This window comes from Lissotriton helveticus, chromosome 7, assembly GCF_964261635.1.
Source record: "Lissotriton helveticus chromosome 7, aLisHel1.1, whole genome shotgun sequence".
Taxonomy (NCBI): domain Eukaryota; kingdom Metazoa; phylum Chordata; class Amphibia; order Caudata; family Salamandridae; genus Lissotriton; species Lissotriton helveticus.
In genome coordinates, this window is record NC_136068.1 from 987,868,607 (window position 1) to 987,887,190 (window position 18,584).

At 46.8% G+C, this 18,584-nt stretch overlaps 1 protein-coding gene across 1 annotated transcript in view; it reads left to right on the top strand.

Annotated features, from left to right (window-relative positions):
- LOC144769497 (proton-coupled amino acid transporter 1-like) overlaps window positions 1-18,584 on the top strand; it is a 469,650-nt gene that overhangs the window by 298,901 nt on the left and 152,165 nt on the right. The window contains exons 6-7 of the mRNA XM_078653627.1: window positions 11,178-11,262; window positions 15,329-15,547. Coding sequence (XP_078509753.1) covers window positions 11,178-11,262; window positions 15,329-15,547 — 304 coding nt within the window. The remainder of the gene's footprint in view (window positions 1-11,177; window positions 11,263-15,328; window positions 15,548-18,584) is intronic.

Consider the following 18,584-nt stretch of genomic DNA (forward strand, 5'->3'; position numbering starts at 1 on the left):
GCAGCTACATGGTCTACACCGCACACATTCACAAAACACTATTGTGTAGATGTGCAAGCAAAACAACAAGCTAGTGTGGGCCAGGCTGTATTCAATACACTATTTCAAACTACTACAACAAATACTGGGGTCGCCGGTAAAGGGACAGTACTGCTATGCAATCTATGCATAGTGTGTGATCTGCAGCTCATAAACCTCGGACCGACAGTGCTACTTACCAGTATGCATCTGTTCTTGGCATGTAGAGATGCAGATTCACACACGCCCACCCACCTCCCTGGCTACCTTTATCTGTCCCAGTATTATCTTAATTGGATACAACATACATGGACATCTCTTTCTATTCCCACAAGACTCCATTATTTCCCTTCTTGGCGAAAAAACAGTCTGAAGATGGAGTCGATGCCCATGCACTCTATTGTCCAAAGGAGGAGTCACCTATCTTGTGACTTCCAAAGACTTTTTACAAGACAATAACAAACTGCAAACATCCGGGCCCAACACCAGATAGCGATCTATGCATAGTGTGTGAATCTGCAGGTCTACATGCCAATAACAGATGCATACTGGTAAGTAGCTTTTTCCCTTTAAGACGCTCAAACGCACCAAGGTCCATGCCTGACGTGCTTTTGCGCTTTTGTGGGCACTGATCTTGACATGCGTAGGCAAATTGCATTATGCGGCGTTCAAAAGGTCCCATGGCATCTGAGACTGCCTAGTGGATGGAGGCATCCACAGCATTGCAGAATTTGTAATCTAGGGGTAGTACCTGAATGGATTTCTCTTCAGTGTACTCCTCCATGACGCTCATTGTTGAGGTAATATATGCACAGGAAAACTGGAAACAAAAAACGCTCTACGCTTTGAAAAACCGGGTTTTCTTAGAACCCAGCGGTGCCAGGGACACACCCGAAGTCTTCGAGTTCACCTGTCTTGGAATACAGAGACACGGAATACTTCTAGGCGGCATCAGAGATCAAATTTATTAGCTGCAGCTAGTAACAGTGATCCCAGCAATACAACACTGTGTACAACTCAGGAAACTGCTCAATTTTCGTAGAGCAAGACATCACCTTTTATCCTTCTTTTGCTTATTACAAATGCACACCCACTGCGACAAATACTGACGAATGAAATACATTTTCCCACATATTATTACATCATAAAAAGCTCACTTTACATTGTACCAACCCACAAGTTAATTATTAGGAATGTCCCAAATTCAATTTCTACAAGTCGGACAAACCCATAATTGACCCGACCTGACCTGGTCAAAGCCGGTCACTCCTCCCGCCGCGTGGCCCACCCCGAGTGTGCCCGGTTTCCGCCTGCCGCCACCAAGTTGGTATCCTGCCCCCTGAATTGTGCCTGTTATTGTATTTTAGTCCGTTAACTGTTGTACCCCTGCTCAAGTTTGCTTTGCCCCCTGCATTGTGCCTGTAATCGTCTTCTTTTGTACCCCTGCTCAAGTTTGTTTCTGCCCCCTGCATTGTGCCTGTAATCGTCTTCTCTTCTCCATCGTGAACTGTGTACCCCTGTGCCCCTGTGCTCTGTTATCGTTCCCTTCGTCGTGCCCCTGTTCGTTCTGCGACCCCACCGCCGTTTCTGCTGCTGAACCCACCCCGCTCCCTGCCGCTGCTCCCCCGCGGCCCCACCCCCGTTCCCTCCAGCATCACCGTTCCCCCCAGCATCACCGTTCCCCTCCCCACTCGCCACCCCGCTCCCGCCTCCCAACTGCTCCTCCCTCCCACTGAACATAAAAGGTAAGGCCCGCGAGGCGGGGAGCTATGACCCGACCTGACCTGGTCAGAGCCGGTCGCTCCTCCCGCCGTGTGGCCCACCCCGAGTGTGCCCGGTTGCTGCCTACCGCCACCGCTGCCGCTGCCAAGTTGGTATCCTGCCCCCTGAATTGTGCCTGTTATTGTATTTTAGTCCGTTAACTGTTGTACCCCTGCTCAAGTTTGCTTTGCCCCCTGCATTGTGCCTGTAATCGTCTTCTTTTGTACCCCTGCTCAAGTTTGTTTCTGCCCCCTGCATTGTGCCTGTAATCGTCTTCTCTTCTCCATTGTGAACTGTGTACCCCTGTGCTCTGTTATCGTTCCCTTCGTCGTGCCCCTGTTCGTTCTGCGACCCCACCGCCGTTTCTGCTGCTGAACCCACCCCGCTCCCTGCCGCTGCTCCCCCGCGGCCCCACCCCCGTTCCCTCCAGCATCACCGTTCCCCTCCCCACTCGCCACCCCGCTCCCGCCTCCCAACTGCTCCTCCCTCCCACTGAACACAAAAGGTAAGGCCCGCGAGGCGGGGAGCTGTGACCCGACCTGACCTGGTCAGAGCCGGTCGCTCCTCCCGCCGCGTGGCCCACCCCGAGTGTGCCCGGTTTCTGCCTACCGCCACCGCTGCCAAGTTTGTATCCTGCCCCCTGAATTGTGCCTGTTATTGTATTTTAGTCCGTTAACTGTTGTACCCCTGCTCAAGTTTGCTTTGCCCCCTGCATTGTGCCTGTAATCGTCTTCTTTTGTACCCCTGCTCAAGTTTGTTTCTGCCCCCTGCATTGTGCCTGTAATCGTCTTCTCTTCTCCATCGTGAACTGTGTACGCCTGTGCCCCTGTGCTCTGTTATCGTTCCCTTCGTTGTGCCCCTGTTCGTTCTGCGACCCCACCGCCGTTTCTGCTGCTGAAACCACCCCGCTCCCTGCCGCTGCTCCCCCGCGGCCCCACCCCCGTTCCCTCCAGCATCACCGTTCCCCTCCCCACTCGCCACCCCGCTCCCGCCTCCCAGCTGCTCCTCCCTCGCTCCGGCCCCCCACTCTCCATTTATGGCAGAGTCCGCGCGTGCGCCAAAGGCAAGCCCGTCTGCACCCGTCCGCGCCTGGACCGCGCCCAGCACCGCGCCCAGCACCAGACCCCATGGCCCCCGCGGATGCCATCCCACCCGCCGGACGTACGACGCCGCCACCCTCAGCGCACTCAACACCGGACGCCTCCCGACTGCCACCGAGCCATCCCAGGACGCACCCACGGACCCTTCACCTGCCAATCCTGCAAGTTCGCCTGCATCAGGACCTGCAACCCACCCGCACCCACCAAGCCAAACACCAACACCAACAGCAACCACCTGAAGTGCATCCTGCTCAACACCCGCTCCATCCACAGACACGACGTGAAACTATGGAACCTGCTCGACACCACATCCCCAGACGTTGCCTTCCTCGCGGAAACCTGGATGAACTCCTCCTCAGCGCCCGACATCGCCATCCCGGACGGATACAAGATCACCAGGAGGGACCGCACCAACCGTACAGGAGGAGGCATCGCCATCGTCCACAAGAACACCATCCGCATCACGACCAACTCCGACGACACCCTCACAACCGCCGAACATCTTCACTTCCAGATTCACACCGACCCCAAGACCACACTCAGAGGCACCCTCATCTACAGACCCCCAGGATCCCGCACTCAATTCAGTGAAGACATCGCAGACTTCATCAGCCCACACGCCCTTCCCTCCGCCGACTACATCCTCCTAGGAGATCTCAACTTCCACCTGGAGAACAACAACGACAACACCACCACCACCCTCCTGGACAACCTCGCTAACCTCGGACTCAAGCAACTGGTGAACACCCCCACCCACTACGCTGGACACACGCTTGACCCAATCTTCTCCTCCAGCAAGTACATCTCCTTCAGCCACTCCACTGGACTCCACTGGACAGACCACAGCTGCGTCCACTTCAGCTTCAGAAAGACCACAACCCACCACCTCCCGCAACAAGTTCCCCGCAGGAACTGGAACAAGATCATGACCGACCAGCTCACCGCATCACTGAACCAGAACCCTCCCGCCAGATCAACGGACCCCAACCAAGCAGCCCACAACCTGGCACAGTGGATCACCAACTGCGCCGACAACCTCGCACCCCTGAAAACCCATCCCAACAGGCCCGGAAGCAAGAAAGCCCCGTGGTTCAACAGCAACCTCAAGAACTCCAAGAAGAACTGCCGCACCCTCGAGAAAGCCTGGCGAAAGAACCCGACCACATACAACATGACCGCCCTCAAGCAAGCCACCCGCAAACACCAACAGCTGATCCACACCACCAAGAAGACAGCATTCAAGGAAAGATTAGACAACAACGCACACAACAGCAAGGAGCTCTTCAGCATCGTCAAAGAGCTCTCCAACCCCAGCGCTGGTAACAACGACATCACTCCCTCACAGGACCTCTGCGACTCACTCGCCACGTTCTTCCACAGCAAGATCGCAGACATACACAACAGCTTCGGCGAACAGTCCACGCACCCAACCACAGAACCGACACCCCCCACCACCACCCTCCGCGACTGGACCCCAGTCAACACAGAAGACACCATCCGGACGATGAACACCATCCACTCCGGCTCACCAACCGACCCATGCCCTCACCACGTCTTCAACAAGGCCGACTCCGTCATCGCACCCCAAATCCGGGACATCATCAACTGCTCCTTCAACACCGCCACCTTCCCGGAGAGCTGGAAGCACGCCGAACTCAGCGCCCTCCTGAAAAAACCATCGGCAGACCCCACCGACCTCAAGAACTACCGCCCCATCTCGCTCCTCCCGTTTCCTGCCAAAGTCATCGAGAAGACCGTCAACAGACAGCAGGCCGCCTTCCTCGAGACGAACTGATCCCTCGACCACTCACAGTCCGGCTTCCGAGCCAATCACAGCACCGAGACCGCCCTCATCGCAGCCACTGACGACATCCGATCCCTGCTCGACAACGGGGAAACAGTGGCCCTCATCCTCCTGGACCTCTCCGCATCGTTCGATACGGTTTGCCACCGCACCCTAGTACAACGCCTCAGCAACGTTGGAATCCAAGGGAAGGCCCTGGAGTGGATCATCTCGTTCCTCGCCGGAAGAACCCAGAGAGTCCGCCTCCCCCCGTTCAGATCCGAGGCCTCCGAAGTCATCTGCGGCGTGCCACAAGGATCATCACTCAGCCCCACCCTCTTCAACGTGTACATGAGCCCCCTCGCAGCCATCGCACGCCAACACAGCCTCAACATCATCTCCTACGCCGACGACACCCAGCTGATCCACTCTAATGACCCCGCCACCGCCATATCCAACCTACACGAAGGGATGAAAGAGGTAGCCGAATGGATGAAGAACAGCCGCTTGAAACTGAACTCAGACAAGACGGAAGTCCTCATCCTTGGACCATCACCGTCGGACTGGGACGACTCCTGGTGGCCCCCGGCAGCGCACCCAAACCAACGGATCACGCACACAACCTGGGCTTCATCCTGGACTCCTCCCTGTCAATGACCAGACAAGTCAACGCTGTCTCGGCTTCATGCTTCAACATCCTACGCATGCTCCGAAAGATCTTCCGATGGATCCCCACCGAAACCAGGAAGACGGTCACCCAGGCACTTGTCACCAGCCGACTAGATTACGGAAACACCCTCTACACCGGAACCACAGCCAAACTGCAGAAAAGACTCCAACGCATCCAGAACGCCTCCGCACGACTCCTCCTGGACATCCCACGCCACAGCCACATCTCCGGACACCTGAAAGACCTGCACTGGCTCCCCGTCAGCAAAAGAATCACTTTCCGCCTCCTCACCCACACACACAAAGCCCTCCACAACCTAGGCCCCAGGTACCTCAACGACCGCCTGACCTTCTACACTCCCACCCGCCAACTACGATTGACAAGCCACCTTGAGACCCTCCGGGTGAGTAGCGCGCTATACAAATTTCTTGATTGATTGATTGATAATTGAAAACACTACCCATGTAATGAAAAGACATAAGGAAAGAAACCAATTCAGATGCTGAATAGGATAAGATATGTGCAAGCAAACTAAAAGTTAACGATTTCCTGAACATTGATTGGCAATCTCAGACAACGATCAGCCAGGGAAATTGGCTTCGCAAAGGGTCAGTTTCAGGTGACGGGGTCAGCGTCCTGCAGTTCACTCACAAGTCAGAAAAGGCCTAATTAATATGCACATGAACAACGATGCCCATGCAACTTTGTTCGTTCGGTTACCTCCATAGGCCTACGTGAGGGCAATACAAAATGGCGTCACGAACAACGCAAACAAAATGGAGTCTGGTTCGCAAATCACGGAACCTCAGCGTTAGTGATGGAACACTCTCTGGGGAACAAGGTTTTGGCGTGGACTAGGACACTAACTTTTGGGCACGTCGAAGTATGCTAGCTTTGGGGCCTATAGGCCTGAAGGGGCGACTCACCCTGCTATTTCAAACGAGTATCGGTAAGCTCTGGGCCCGCCCCTACTTAGCTCTCCCCGCCGCGAGCACAGAACTGCAAAACAAGGGAGAAAAAATCACCTTACGGCGTTCAGTACTGACCCGCTGCCTGCGGGCGTAAGGGGAGACCGGCACAGTACGGACCTGCAATAGCAGGCGTCAGGGCTTCCAGTAGCTGTGAGGTGGCGCGAAGGCGGTGAGGGTCGCTATGCGTGTCTCGATGGTTCTGTCTCCTCAGAAGTGCGACATGAACCAACGAGACAGGCGCGCACCCCCTAGCCGCCTCAGACGCGCACAGTGCCGTCACCTCAAGCGGGGCCGCGAGTGGAGCGAAGACCTCCCACGGCCCCGAACAGACAATACGGTGAACAAAACAGATACGCTTTAACAACTAGAGATCACGCAGGCAGAAAACGCGCAAATAACCACAAATTCTAATAATAGCACTTATCTCTGCTGGAGAGCGGGAAAAGAAAGAGGAATGGTGTTGGCAGCAGCATGCCCTTGTAGATCATAGGAACTGCTGATTGGTGGACTATGGATGGCTCCTGAACTGAGGGGATCATGGGATTTGAAGTTTTTTGTGATTAAGTTGAAGCTGCTGGAGTATGGATAATAAAGAATGTTGAGCATAATCCTCGCCTCCGGTCCTGACATAGAATTGAAAATATGACCCAAGTTGGAACATTTGAATATGTGACCCAAGGTCATTTGGCATGAGGTGGAACAACTCATCCCACTTTTTATTGCTGTAATGAATTTGTGTCGAATATCCGATCCTCTGTACTACACACCTTGCATTAGAAGAGTGACATAAGTGATCCAGGCAGTACGTAAATATTGTTCAACAAGATATGGAGGTGAAGATTTATGTAAACTCCTGCTGGGTGGTGTCACAAAGCGGAGGTTGATAACCAAACACAGTAAATTGAACAAGCTAGATTTAGGGTGGGCTGTGAGAGTATGCAGTATATATCTACTATATGGCTATATGTGAGAAAGTGCCTTTTTTAACATGGCTGGTCCCCCACTTTTTTCCTGGAACTTGTAGTTTTGATTGTAGTGCACAGGGTCCCTGCCAACCAGGTCCCCTGTGCCAGTGCTTCCTCCCTAAAACTGTTACACAATTGGGCCTTCAGGCCCACTGTAAGTCCCTAGTAAATGGTACCTGGTGACTGAAGAGGGTCCCATAGGAAACCCTCACCTTGGCCTTGCAGACTGCCACAGCAGCCAAAACAGTCAACATGGCACACTGCTTGTGTGCCATGCCCACTAGCACTGCCTAAGGTTAGGTAAGTCGACCCTCTAACAGGCATTACAGCCCTAAGGTAGGGTGCACTATGTCACTGGTGTGGGCATATCTGCATTAGCAGATATGCCCCTACAATATTTAAGTCTATTCTTAGATATTGTAAGTACCGGCCGGGAAAGCCATAGAGAGTACATGGGCTGGAAACTCGACAACTGAAGTTCCACAGCACCATGATGGCTTCTCTGAACACAGGAGGATTTGGTACCAAACTACTTCTCTCAATAAACCCACACTGATGCCAGCGTGGAATTCATTGCAACATGTACTCCGAGAGCAACTCAAAGGTGCCCCCTGAAAACCTACCGACCCATGTGTGGTCACAGACTGGCTTTAGGGAGCCTGCCACCACCAGACATGTTTCTGGACCAAGAGCCCTCGCTCTTTGCGACCAGAAGCAAAGCACATCCTGGGCATAGGTGTCACGCCTCCTCCCCCAGGATGGGCACAGTGCTCGAGAGGGAATGCGACCCCAGCATCCACTGTTAGCAGCAGATGGCAGCCCTCGGTCTAGATCCCCACTTTGGGTGAGAAAACTGACGGGAAAAGCTAGGAAGAATAGGAGGTGTGCCAACCTCTTCCAGCACCACCCCGAAGGTGTAGGAGGCGAGGTGAAGCATATCTTTTACTCCCCACCATCTTGAAAGAGAAACGAATTTATGTCTAAAAATTTACTTACCTTTTTGCGAAGATGTAGGTCTTAAAATAAATCTCAAGCAAAACGTGTTTTTAAAAATGTGGTTTTGTGTGTCAATTATTGGGCTTTTTGTGTACAACCAAGGTCTTACCCTACTCTGTGTTAGGCCTAAGGCTGCTCGACCACACTACCACAAATGGAGCACTTTGGGTTTGCCTTGAGCCCTATACACTTCTTGGGGGAATTTCTGGACTCTGCATGGTATAACCACGTAGTGGTATACCACATACAGAGCCAGCTTCCTACACTATAGCTTTGAGAGCTTCTGCATGCAAAACGATCAGATGTTGTGTATCAGTTTCTTCAACTATATGAAGGCCTTTGCCCATGTTAATTGCTCAGGGACTATTAACAGCAATACAGTTCTCATTTTGACACTTAGGTTTTAGTCAAGATTGGCAATGGGGAACTTTGCAAAGCGTGTAAAAGGAAATGGAGAGTTTCAGCAGTTGTGTGTGCTAGTCCTCTGCTTGTTAGCTTAATTACAAACATTGGAAAAGCCAAGACATATCAAACTAAATGTTGGTGCCCCTCAAATTCAAAATAATGCCCACACTCCTATTTGTAACTTTCCATCTTATCAAGCCTAACTCAGATCCAAGGCGCCGGGAAACCCTCAGGGTAGCTGTTGCGCCATATAAATGTAATAAATAAATAAAAATAAATAATCTGTATTATGCCGTAATACTATTATTATAGATTGAATCTGTTTGCTCCCAGCACACATTGAGAGCTTTAGAAACATAATTCCAGTCAATCAAATACTAATGAATATAACTACGATAAACTGTTGTATTAGTTGGAAAAGTTTAAATATGTTTGGCCAGAAGGGGAAAACAGTTTGGAGATATAGTTGGCTGCTATGAAAAATAATATTGGTATGGGGGGAAGCCAGCAAGACCATCAAAATAAGTAGAAAGGGAAATCCTTATGATTGGTGTCTATTGATAATATGAACAGCACTCCGTAGCAACTACAGAACTGCTATTTAATGTGTAAGTAAGTATTTTGCAAAAATGTTGGTTGGACAAAGCCAAAGTCATTTGTGTTTAGACTGTGTTTAGCTTAACAAACAGTACGTCACCTGCTCAGGTATGGCTGTCTGTAGGGATGTAAAGGATGAATTTGCGAATAGGTGCGGCTTTTTAAAAATATGTTTTAGGCTTTGAAATAGTCTGCAATGCAAAAGGGAGTATGAATAATCAAGCAAGGAATCGATATTATGTGAATTTGGTTTGAATATTGTATATGTTATGTTTAGCAATACACTGATTTGAGAGTATGGCATATGTATTTAATTTCTCTCCAAGCAGATCATCTGCTCTTAGGAAAACTAAAAAAACAAGTCAATATTCATGGGCAACAGGAGGTAATGCTGGAGTCACTGAATGCAAGTTGATTTTCTTGCTTTAGAGTTGACTTAATATCTCTATGCGCAGCTATCCTACTTTTTGCTCTGAAAGGAGATTCTCCCCAAGTCCTAACTTAAAAAGTTTAGAAGTACTTACCATAGCCCATGCAGTGAATTTCATGAGCACAAAATGATTGGAAAGACAAGTACATGTGTTGAATACATTTTTAACAGTATAAAAAAAACGATGTGTTTATTAATGTGTTAGTGTATTGACTGGATCTAACCTTTTTAAAAAGTGTATATTTAATCCTACTGTAAGAATTGTTATTGTTAAGGTGTTGATTCACCCAAATAAAGATTTGAGATGACTGTTTTTTGGGGGGAATTCGCTGCGGTCCTTTCAAAATGAATTATCCTCTCATTTGAATCTGTGCATTTGATTGACTTTCAGCATTTCACAACTCAATGGGTTTTCTTGATGAAAATGTGTGACTGAGATTCAAGTCTTATGGATACTCAAATCTGGAACCGTATTCCAAACTTTCTTCCTTTGGAAAGTCATTTTAGATTTACATGAATAAGACATTTCTTTTACCCTTTTTTGCTACTGTACCTATCCACCCAGAAGAGCTCTCACTACTTAAACAAGCTGTTAGGTTTATCTTGAAGGCATTTCCGAAATAAAAATGTTATGGAGTAACTTTGGGGGAATCTGTACTGGTTTAGTCCCTTGAAAACCATCACTAACTGAATGGACAGTTTCATGCATCACAGCTGACGGGCAAATGAAGGGGTTCATCTTACACAAGTCTTCCCTATTTACAGCAAAACAGAGCTGCAACATGGTAATCCGTTCTCCTGTTTGCCAGGTATTATTGCGTGGATTTTAGCAGGCATTTTGTATTCTTCCACTGTGCCTGCTTTAATCCAGGCAAAAATACCTTGAAGAATACACTTCACTGAACTACAATTAAATCGTTTCCAGTTATCCTCTTTCTTCTCTGCTCGTGGTTTATTCTTCACCTGTTGCATATCTTGTAATTAGTCACTTAAATGCCTATTCTGAGCTCATTGTCAAAATGAACTAACCAAACCAACCATGTTTGACCTTCTCGGAAAATGGAGCTCCTTGAAACTCTTAAGTGACTTTGTAAAATTATCCTGTGTTAGTAGTGCATAAAATACTATTTCCTGCTTTCTCTATATTCTAAATTAGTTGAAGTAGGATTTCTGCAGTCAGAACTCCATGTCCTACTTTTTCATTTTCGTAAAAGGATTTGTAGTCGGGTTGTTGCATTGAAAGTTCCTTTAGCGTTTACTTTAAATTTGAATGTAATAGGATTTTGTTGAAAAGTGACTGAAATAACTATGCAATGTTTTACTATTCTCCTATACTGTTGGAACACGTTCACCTTGAGTATGTTAATGACCCGGCATAGAAGTAGAATTTTTCTAGTGTTCATTAATTTAAGACGGTCACTATAATGGAGAACTTTAATTATTAGTAAGTACCTTTTCCTTTTCTCCTCATTATGTTCTAGACGTGCAGTTTCATTTTTCCTGATCCTCACCCAGCTGGGATTCTGCTGTGTGTACTTTGTGTTCCTGGCTGATAACATAAAGCAGGTAGGATGAGATGGATGGAACGTGTTGCATGTTATCCAGGAACAAAGGTGGGTGGGATGAGCCGGGGAGAACACAGTTTATGTTTCAGAGAATAAATGCAAGTCCAGTTTCACCAAATCCTAATGACCTCTTTGTTCCTTAAAAAGAGTTTCAGTCCAGTGCAAGGTGTGGTGTGCACATCGTTTCCTGTGACTGTCGATCTCACTGTTGCCTGAGCATCATCCATGGCCTCTATTTTGACACTTTGTGCAGCCTCGAATTGTTTTGTGTTCCCAGTAACATTTATTTCTTTAGTAAACATTGACAGGTCGAACCCGCATACGTTTTTGAAAGTCACTTCTGGAGGAACTGGTCCCTCTTGGTCTCATTCACAAAATATTACACCCAGTGAAGGTGTCAGAAGTGAACAGAGCACTCTAAGCATGTCCTCCTCTGGAACTGGCCCATCTGTAACAGTCCCAACCACCAGAACAGGATTCACTGCTCTAGAACTGGACACAACATTAAAGATGAGGTCTCATTAATTGCTCACATCACTGTAGATAAGGACTCCAAAACTAGATACAACTCTCCAGATGAGGCCTCCTGATCTGTACACAATTATAAAGCTCTGTGTCTTACAAGTAGTAGCAGTAGATCAGATGAGACCTCTAGAAATAAAAATTGACACAGCACTCCAAATGTGACTTCCAGGACTGAACAAGACAATCGGGAGGAAGCCTCTACAGAGGAGCCCTCTAGAACTGAATACAATATTCCACTTGCCCCCTCCCTCCGGAATACAGTACAGTTTTCCAGGTGACACATGTAGAACTGAGCATAAACTATACATAAGTCTCCAAAATTGAATACAGATTTCTAGAAGAGGTCTCCAAAATTGCATTAAGTATGCCATGAAATATTGAATATGTTTGAGGCATGTGTGCTGTAGATACACATGCTTTGCATAAGTGTGCCATCTAGTGTTGGGCTTGGATGCTTACAAGTTGTTTTTGTTTCAAGACGTTTTCTTTGGGTCACGAGGCTGTGTCCTCTTGAGATTTCCGCTTTGATACTGTGTCTGCTAGACATAGAGGGGCACAGTATTTAGCACTTCTAAAGGGTATGACACTATTATATTTTATATTTCTCTCTTCACGCCAAGTAATTTACAATGTTTAATTTTGTAGCCAAGATAAAGTCGCGATACGTTCTCTACACATAGAGATGCCCTTTTCATCGCACTATCTATGTGTAGAGAACGTATCGTGACTTTATTTTGGCTATACAATTCAACATTATAAATTACTTGGCGTGAAGAGAGAAATATAAAAAGAAAAAAAAGAAAAAATAACAGATCTATTGCAGATTAACTGGTCAAAAATACGGTCATATGAAAGCGCATCATAAAAACATGCTGTGAGCCCTGAAGTTGTCCGTTTGTGGACGAAATGCGTTGGCGGTTGCAACGTTTAAAAAAAAAAATAAATAAATAAAGGATGAAGTACAATAAGAAAAACATAACATCGATTCTTTGTGCAATATTTGTATTATAAAGTTGATAACTGTTTGGCTTTTAAAAGTGTGCTGGGCTAACTGTTCTGTAACGTTTGTGATCACCTTAACTTGTGTATTTTGGCTGTCGCAGAGCCTGACCCACCACTCCTCCCCCCCCCCCCAACTCTCACACACACACACACATACTTTCCTGGGCTGGAAACTAGACATTCAGCCTCTAGGATTTGGGCTGATGTCTTACTGCATATTTTTGCTTCCATCGAAAAGCAGTTTCCTGATGATGATTGCCCTGTAGCTTATTTTTAATCTACGCTCTACTCTTTTCCCCAACTGCGTTGTCAACATTCTCCCCATTCTGTGTTCTCCTCTGCCTCTTTTCATTATCTTTGTTGTTACCTAAATATCTTTTTCTTACTTCTTCTGTGCCCACTCAGTTTCCTTTCTGTCTCTTGTGATTGTAGCCCTTCTGTTTCACCCTAGTTAGGAGTTCCAATCATTAACGCAAGGCACTAATAGTATGTGTAGTTGCACTCAGTTTCTGAGGATACACCCCACCTTTGTACATTGATGGCTTCAAGCGAAAAGGTCTTTTCGAAATTCTGCCTCTGGCAATAACATTTCTTGTCTCCTTCTCTCTTCAAATGTAAACTCATGGCCACACGGGCCAAAAGCATGGCCGCCAAAAAGATCTCAAGGTCATACATGAGATTTGAGGGGGGGCTGGACCATTGTTTCTGATAGGACATGTTTAAAGTCCCTGGATCATTGTAAAGAGCCAGGAGTGAGGATGTGACCCCAAAACCAGACTCCCACCCAGTGAATGACCTCACTCCAAGACATCGGATTGACACCAAATGATTGAGACTGTTCACTAATGTGTAAGACTCCACCGCATTTGTTAGACCCACCATCCATGAGACTTGTGGGCCATGAATGATTATACCAGACTGTTCACCAAGGTTTGGAACTCACACCAAAGGAATGAGGTTTTGCTACAGTAAGTGATAATTAAAAATAAACGAGGGAAACTGTATTGCAGGGGTGAGACACACTCGATTACTGAGACTTTGATCTAACACGCAAGACTCTCATCCAAATGCATGAGACTGTTCTCGATGTCATGAGATTTGAACCCAATAACATACCTAATTAGTGAGTCCTCACTTGCTTCCCTTGCCTCTGATTTTTCTTTGTCCTTTGATTCTCATCCCTATTGTCTGCTCTCATGCAGCCTTCCTGTGTGCTCACTTATCTGCCTCTGCTTTGTCAGGTCCTGTCTGGCACTTGCTGCGTCTCCCTAAGTTAAACATCTTACAAATGTCGCGCCAGTATAAGCACTGTAGCACACACACTTAAATAGTAAAGGATTACCTGCTGCTGAAAAGACCAGCTAGAGATGAACACCACGCTGGACTGTTCCAGATCCCTGTAGATGAGGTACAGCATCTCAGCTTGCCCCACCTCTGTCAATGCACAACAGAGAGAGGTGCTTATAACATACAAGTTGAGTGCCCAAGCACTAGACATTGTAATGAACAGAGGATGAACACCGGAGTGGACAATATCTGCACCACTGGAGAAAGAGAAACTGTGAACTTCTCTTGCATCAACCAAATGCAAAAATAATTCGAGAAACATGCTTTCTAAAGCTAACCGCGAAGAAAAGATACTTCTACGAAAAGATGGAGAAGAAATACTTTGCAGCATCCAAGTAGAAAATAGAGGCAGCAGAAATAGTTATCACATGTTACATCGTGTCAACAGGCTAGACACAAAATGGAGTGTACCCCACCATTTGTGTCTGTTTAACTTTGTTTCAAAACAGATAATTAACAAGTACTGATAATACTGGCTTGCTTGTTGTTTTTTGTCATCACTGACAACAGTGATTCAATCTGTTATGCCAAAACAGCTTTCCATTTCACTATCCCTCTTTCTGTCCCATAGCCTTAGCACCCTTCCTGTTCCCTACCCTCTCTGCTTTACTCTAATGCAGTCAGTTGGTCTTTCTATCCCCTGCTACCCTCTTTTGCACAGTCGGTCTATCTTTGTATCCTCTGCTACTCTCTTATGCACAGTCTGTCCATCTTTTTATCCTCTGCTAGGATTTTTCTTAATATTTCTTATAATGTTCTCTACACGAATGAAAAACAAACATGTTAGCACTGACACGTGGGTCACTATGTTTGTGTTTTCAAACACCATTTGACGTTCCTTCAACTACTATGTATATATATATTTTTTTGGGTCATTTGTAAGGCGCAGCGAATCATCCCGAGGGGGGATCTGTCTTTAATTCCACTGATATTCTGTTATATTGGGCACAGATGCCAAATTATTTATGGAATTGGCTGGAGACTCAAAGTAATAGCAATTATGATGTTTTATTTTAAGACAACTACTTTTTGGATACTTGCACAAAAGATAAATTCAAAGACAAATGATCAGCCCTGTATCTTTTTGCATCAAAAGAATAGAGCTCAAAGCCGGCTGGGCTGGGGCATTTTTTCTGGGAGACAAGCCGAGGAGTTACTCAGTTGATTTTCACCTTCGTTTTCTTTTTGTGTAGGTGGTGGAAGCCTCCTCTGGCACAACCAATAACTGCAACTTGAATGAGACTGTGGTGCTGACATACTCCATGGATTCAAGGTTCTACATGCTGTCCTTCTTGCCCTTCCTCATCCTCCTGGTCTTCATCAAGAACCTCAAGTACCTAGCGATGCTCTCCATGGTGGGGAACATCGCCATGCTGGGCAGCCTTGTGATTATCTACCAGTTCATCGTCAGGGTAAGAGCCCTACTGTAACAAGACCACACCCTAATAAACGGAACCTTCCTAATAGGCCGCGCCTTCACCAATAATTAAGAACACCCAACCAAATCATGCTAGTTGGCAGCTCTCTACTGGATCTCCATGTAGAACGGAACACCTCCTTCGACAACCCACTTCCATTATTATCCTTAGTGGATAAAGCGCCCTCCCTCCTACTTGACCACGACTTCACATTTGACGAAGCTTCCTGTATGAACAGGCACCTATCCTTTAGATCCCACTGTCCTTATTGTACCACTTGTCCCCACTGGACATGGGTTAACCCAAGATGCAGTGCCCAGACTCGATCAACAATAGGATGTAAAGAGGCTGTTATGTTGAGAAAGCACATCTTGCACATTGAATCATACACTTGATGGCTGGCTCTGTGCATCTTTACTATTCTGTTTGGGCGAAGAGTGATTAGCCTTAAGCCCACATCTCATAATGTGTGCCTTATGTATTCATAGATCTTTGTTTGCATTCTTCTCATCTGTATAGGTTCAGTCTGAGAGTAGCTCACTCGGTCACACACTTCTGTTGGTGCACATTTGGGTATTTGAATATCTTATTAGCAAATGTTCAACATGCCCTATCCAGTCTTTGATGTCTGGTGCTAAATGTTAATAAGCAGGTCACTGGTCACGATATGTTTAAGCTGGCTGGTTTTAAACAACAAAATAGAACAATATTCCCAATTGCTGTTCCCTTTCCATATTAGTACAACGCAGAGCTATCACATGACTTCATTTGGTGTGTTTTCAAGGAAAAAAAATAGCTGCGCTGCTTCTAGGCTTACAAACCCACACAATGCTGTCCCTTTTTAGCAGCACTACATGCAGTTATTTTAAAAGTTGAACCAGTAGTCGATTCTGTTAAAAACCCTCTTGGTAAGGCTAGTGATAGGCAGTCCCTGCTACTATTACAGGGTGGCTGAAATTAATGTTATTATTCACCCAGAGTTTTCCCAGTTGTTATGGAATTGAGACACCGGCAACTATCTCCTGTGTGATATGTAAACTTATAACCAGGAAAAGCTTTCTTCTCAAATGTATCAATAGAATGTATGAAGAATACTGCATGTAGAAAGCAGCTTTACTCCTGAAGCTTCACCATAGTTAACAAGTCATTGTGCACCGATTCATTGCTTTATTCAGGCATTCAATAGAAGATAATTGTTCCCAGACAGTTTTAATATCCATAAGACTTTTTTCTCCAGCTGGGAACACAAATCCATTCACAGGTATAAATATTTTGAAGAAGATGGAAAGAGACTATAATTCTTTATTATTAGCATGTTAAGTTTCCCTATTAACACCATATCCTGTTTATATCTCAACGTGCATAAAACAAGTTATTTTAATGTAGTCACCATTTAGTGGAGGCCCAAACATTCTGGATCCTTTTTAAAGGTCTTATGCCTTGAATCTCAAAGAGTCTTGTAGAGAAACACCTACCGGCTTAATAAATACCTATTGTGTAATACTGGTTGGTAGGCTGTTACTGTTGGAAAGAGGTGCTTAAGAGGCACCACTTTTTTAGCATAGAACGAGACTGAGTGAGTTCAGTGAGTCCGGTTTTAAACCGTATCTGGGATGCAGAGAGTTTAAAAGGGGCTACACATTATGTGTGTCCTACCAGCTGTAATGTTGCATGTCTTCTACACTATTTTCTCTAGGAGGCAGTATTGGTAGTGTTAATACAATTGTGTTTGTTTCCATATAATACACAATTGTCAGTCACTGAACTTTACTGCACTTTGATGTGGGCTAACGCTACTCGGCAACAGTAGATATTCTGTTTTTAGGTCTCGCCTGGTGAAAGCAGCGCATGCGCTGCTTTCGTCATGGAGAGGACCTTTTAGAATCAATTCTCCCCGTGGGCTTACGTCTGCATGGTCAAAGATGGCTGCTCTCGCCGTCTGTCCAAAGCAGACTGCATGCGCTTGTCCGTACGGACTGTGGACAGTTCGACGCCATCTTGTTCTAAATAGTGCATTCACCACGCTGCTGCGGTCACTCCAACCGGCCGTGCGTGCTCGGATTCATGAGTGCACAGGTGCTCATGTTCAGCCCTGCTCTGCAGCTGTACTTGACTTCCCCACTTCGACCACTGCTTCCAACGAATGACCAATCCAAAGTAAACATTTTATTGCACCATTTGTCAGTCGCTTCCTACCCGGGCGAGGCCTAGACGTGCTTGTGTAGTCTCCACTCACTCTCCCTACCCAGAGTTGGTTGTAGGTGACAGGAACGTCTTTACACGGCTGGAGGCGTGGCGTTCGGGTGCGCGTATCGCTTGTAGTCCTCCGCTCTGGTCCTGTCAGTGGGAGTTGGCAGCACGTGGTTGTCACTGGCCCTGTACCCCCTGATGTGCCGAGGAACAAAACCGACACAACCGGAAGCCCCAGGGTACAGATTTCCTCGAAGGCGGCACCAGGACAGAGCCCCTGCTCTCCAGGATCCTCTCCTCTGCCCTGAGGCAACCCGCTCCTCTCTGGGGATTCACTGATGTCCCTCGCTGTGTAGCGCTTCAACAAAACTACAGAGGGGCAGAACAGCACTAGAATAAATAATAGGCACCTGGTGATCCCACTCACCAGAAGCCGACCCCTCTACTGCTGCTCTCAGTGGGATGTAAAACGTGGAGGAAGGTCTATAAGGGCGCGGAAACCAGGAATCTGCTAAGCGCTATAAGAGTGTAAAATGGGGGAAACCTGCTCTAGAGGCGCAGTCCGTGTAATTGAGAGTGTGGTTTGCGTGAGCACAGCCTGTTTTCTCGCCAACAGCTGTGCAAGCGAGAGTAGACTTTGCAGGTTCAGTGACGTTAAATTCCCTTTCTGATATTTTCAGAATTTAAACTTCACCAGTTGTCATTATTCACAACAAACATTTGTTACGTGTGTATCTCCTACAGCTAAGAAGGAATAGCTTTTGCTGGTTTAGATACATGTTTATTGCTGCGTAATCGAACAAACCAGCAGAGGCACCCAGCTGTTGGCCAGGAAGCAGGC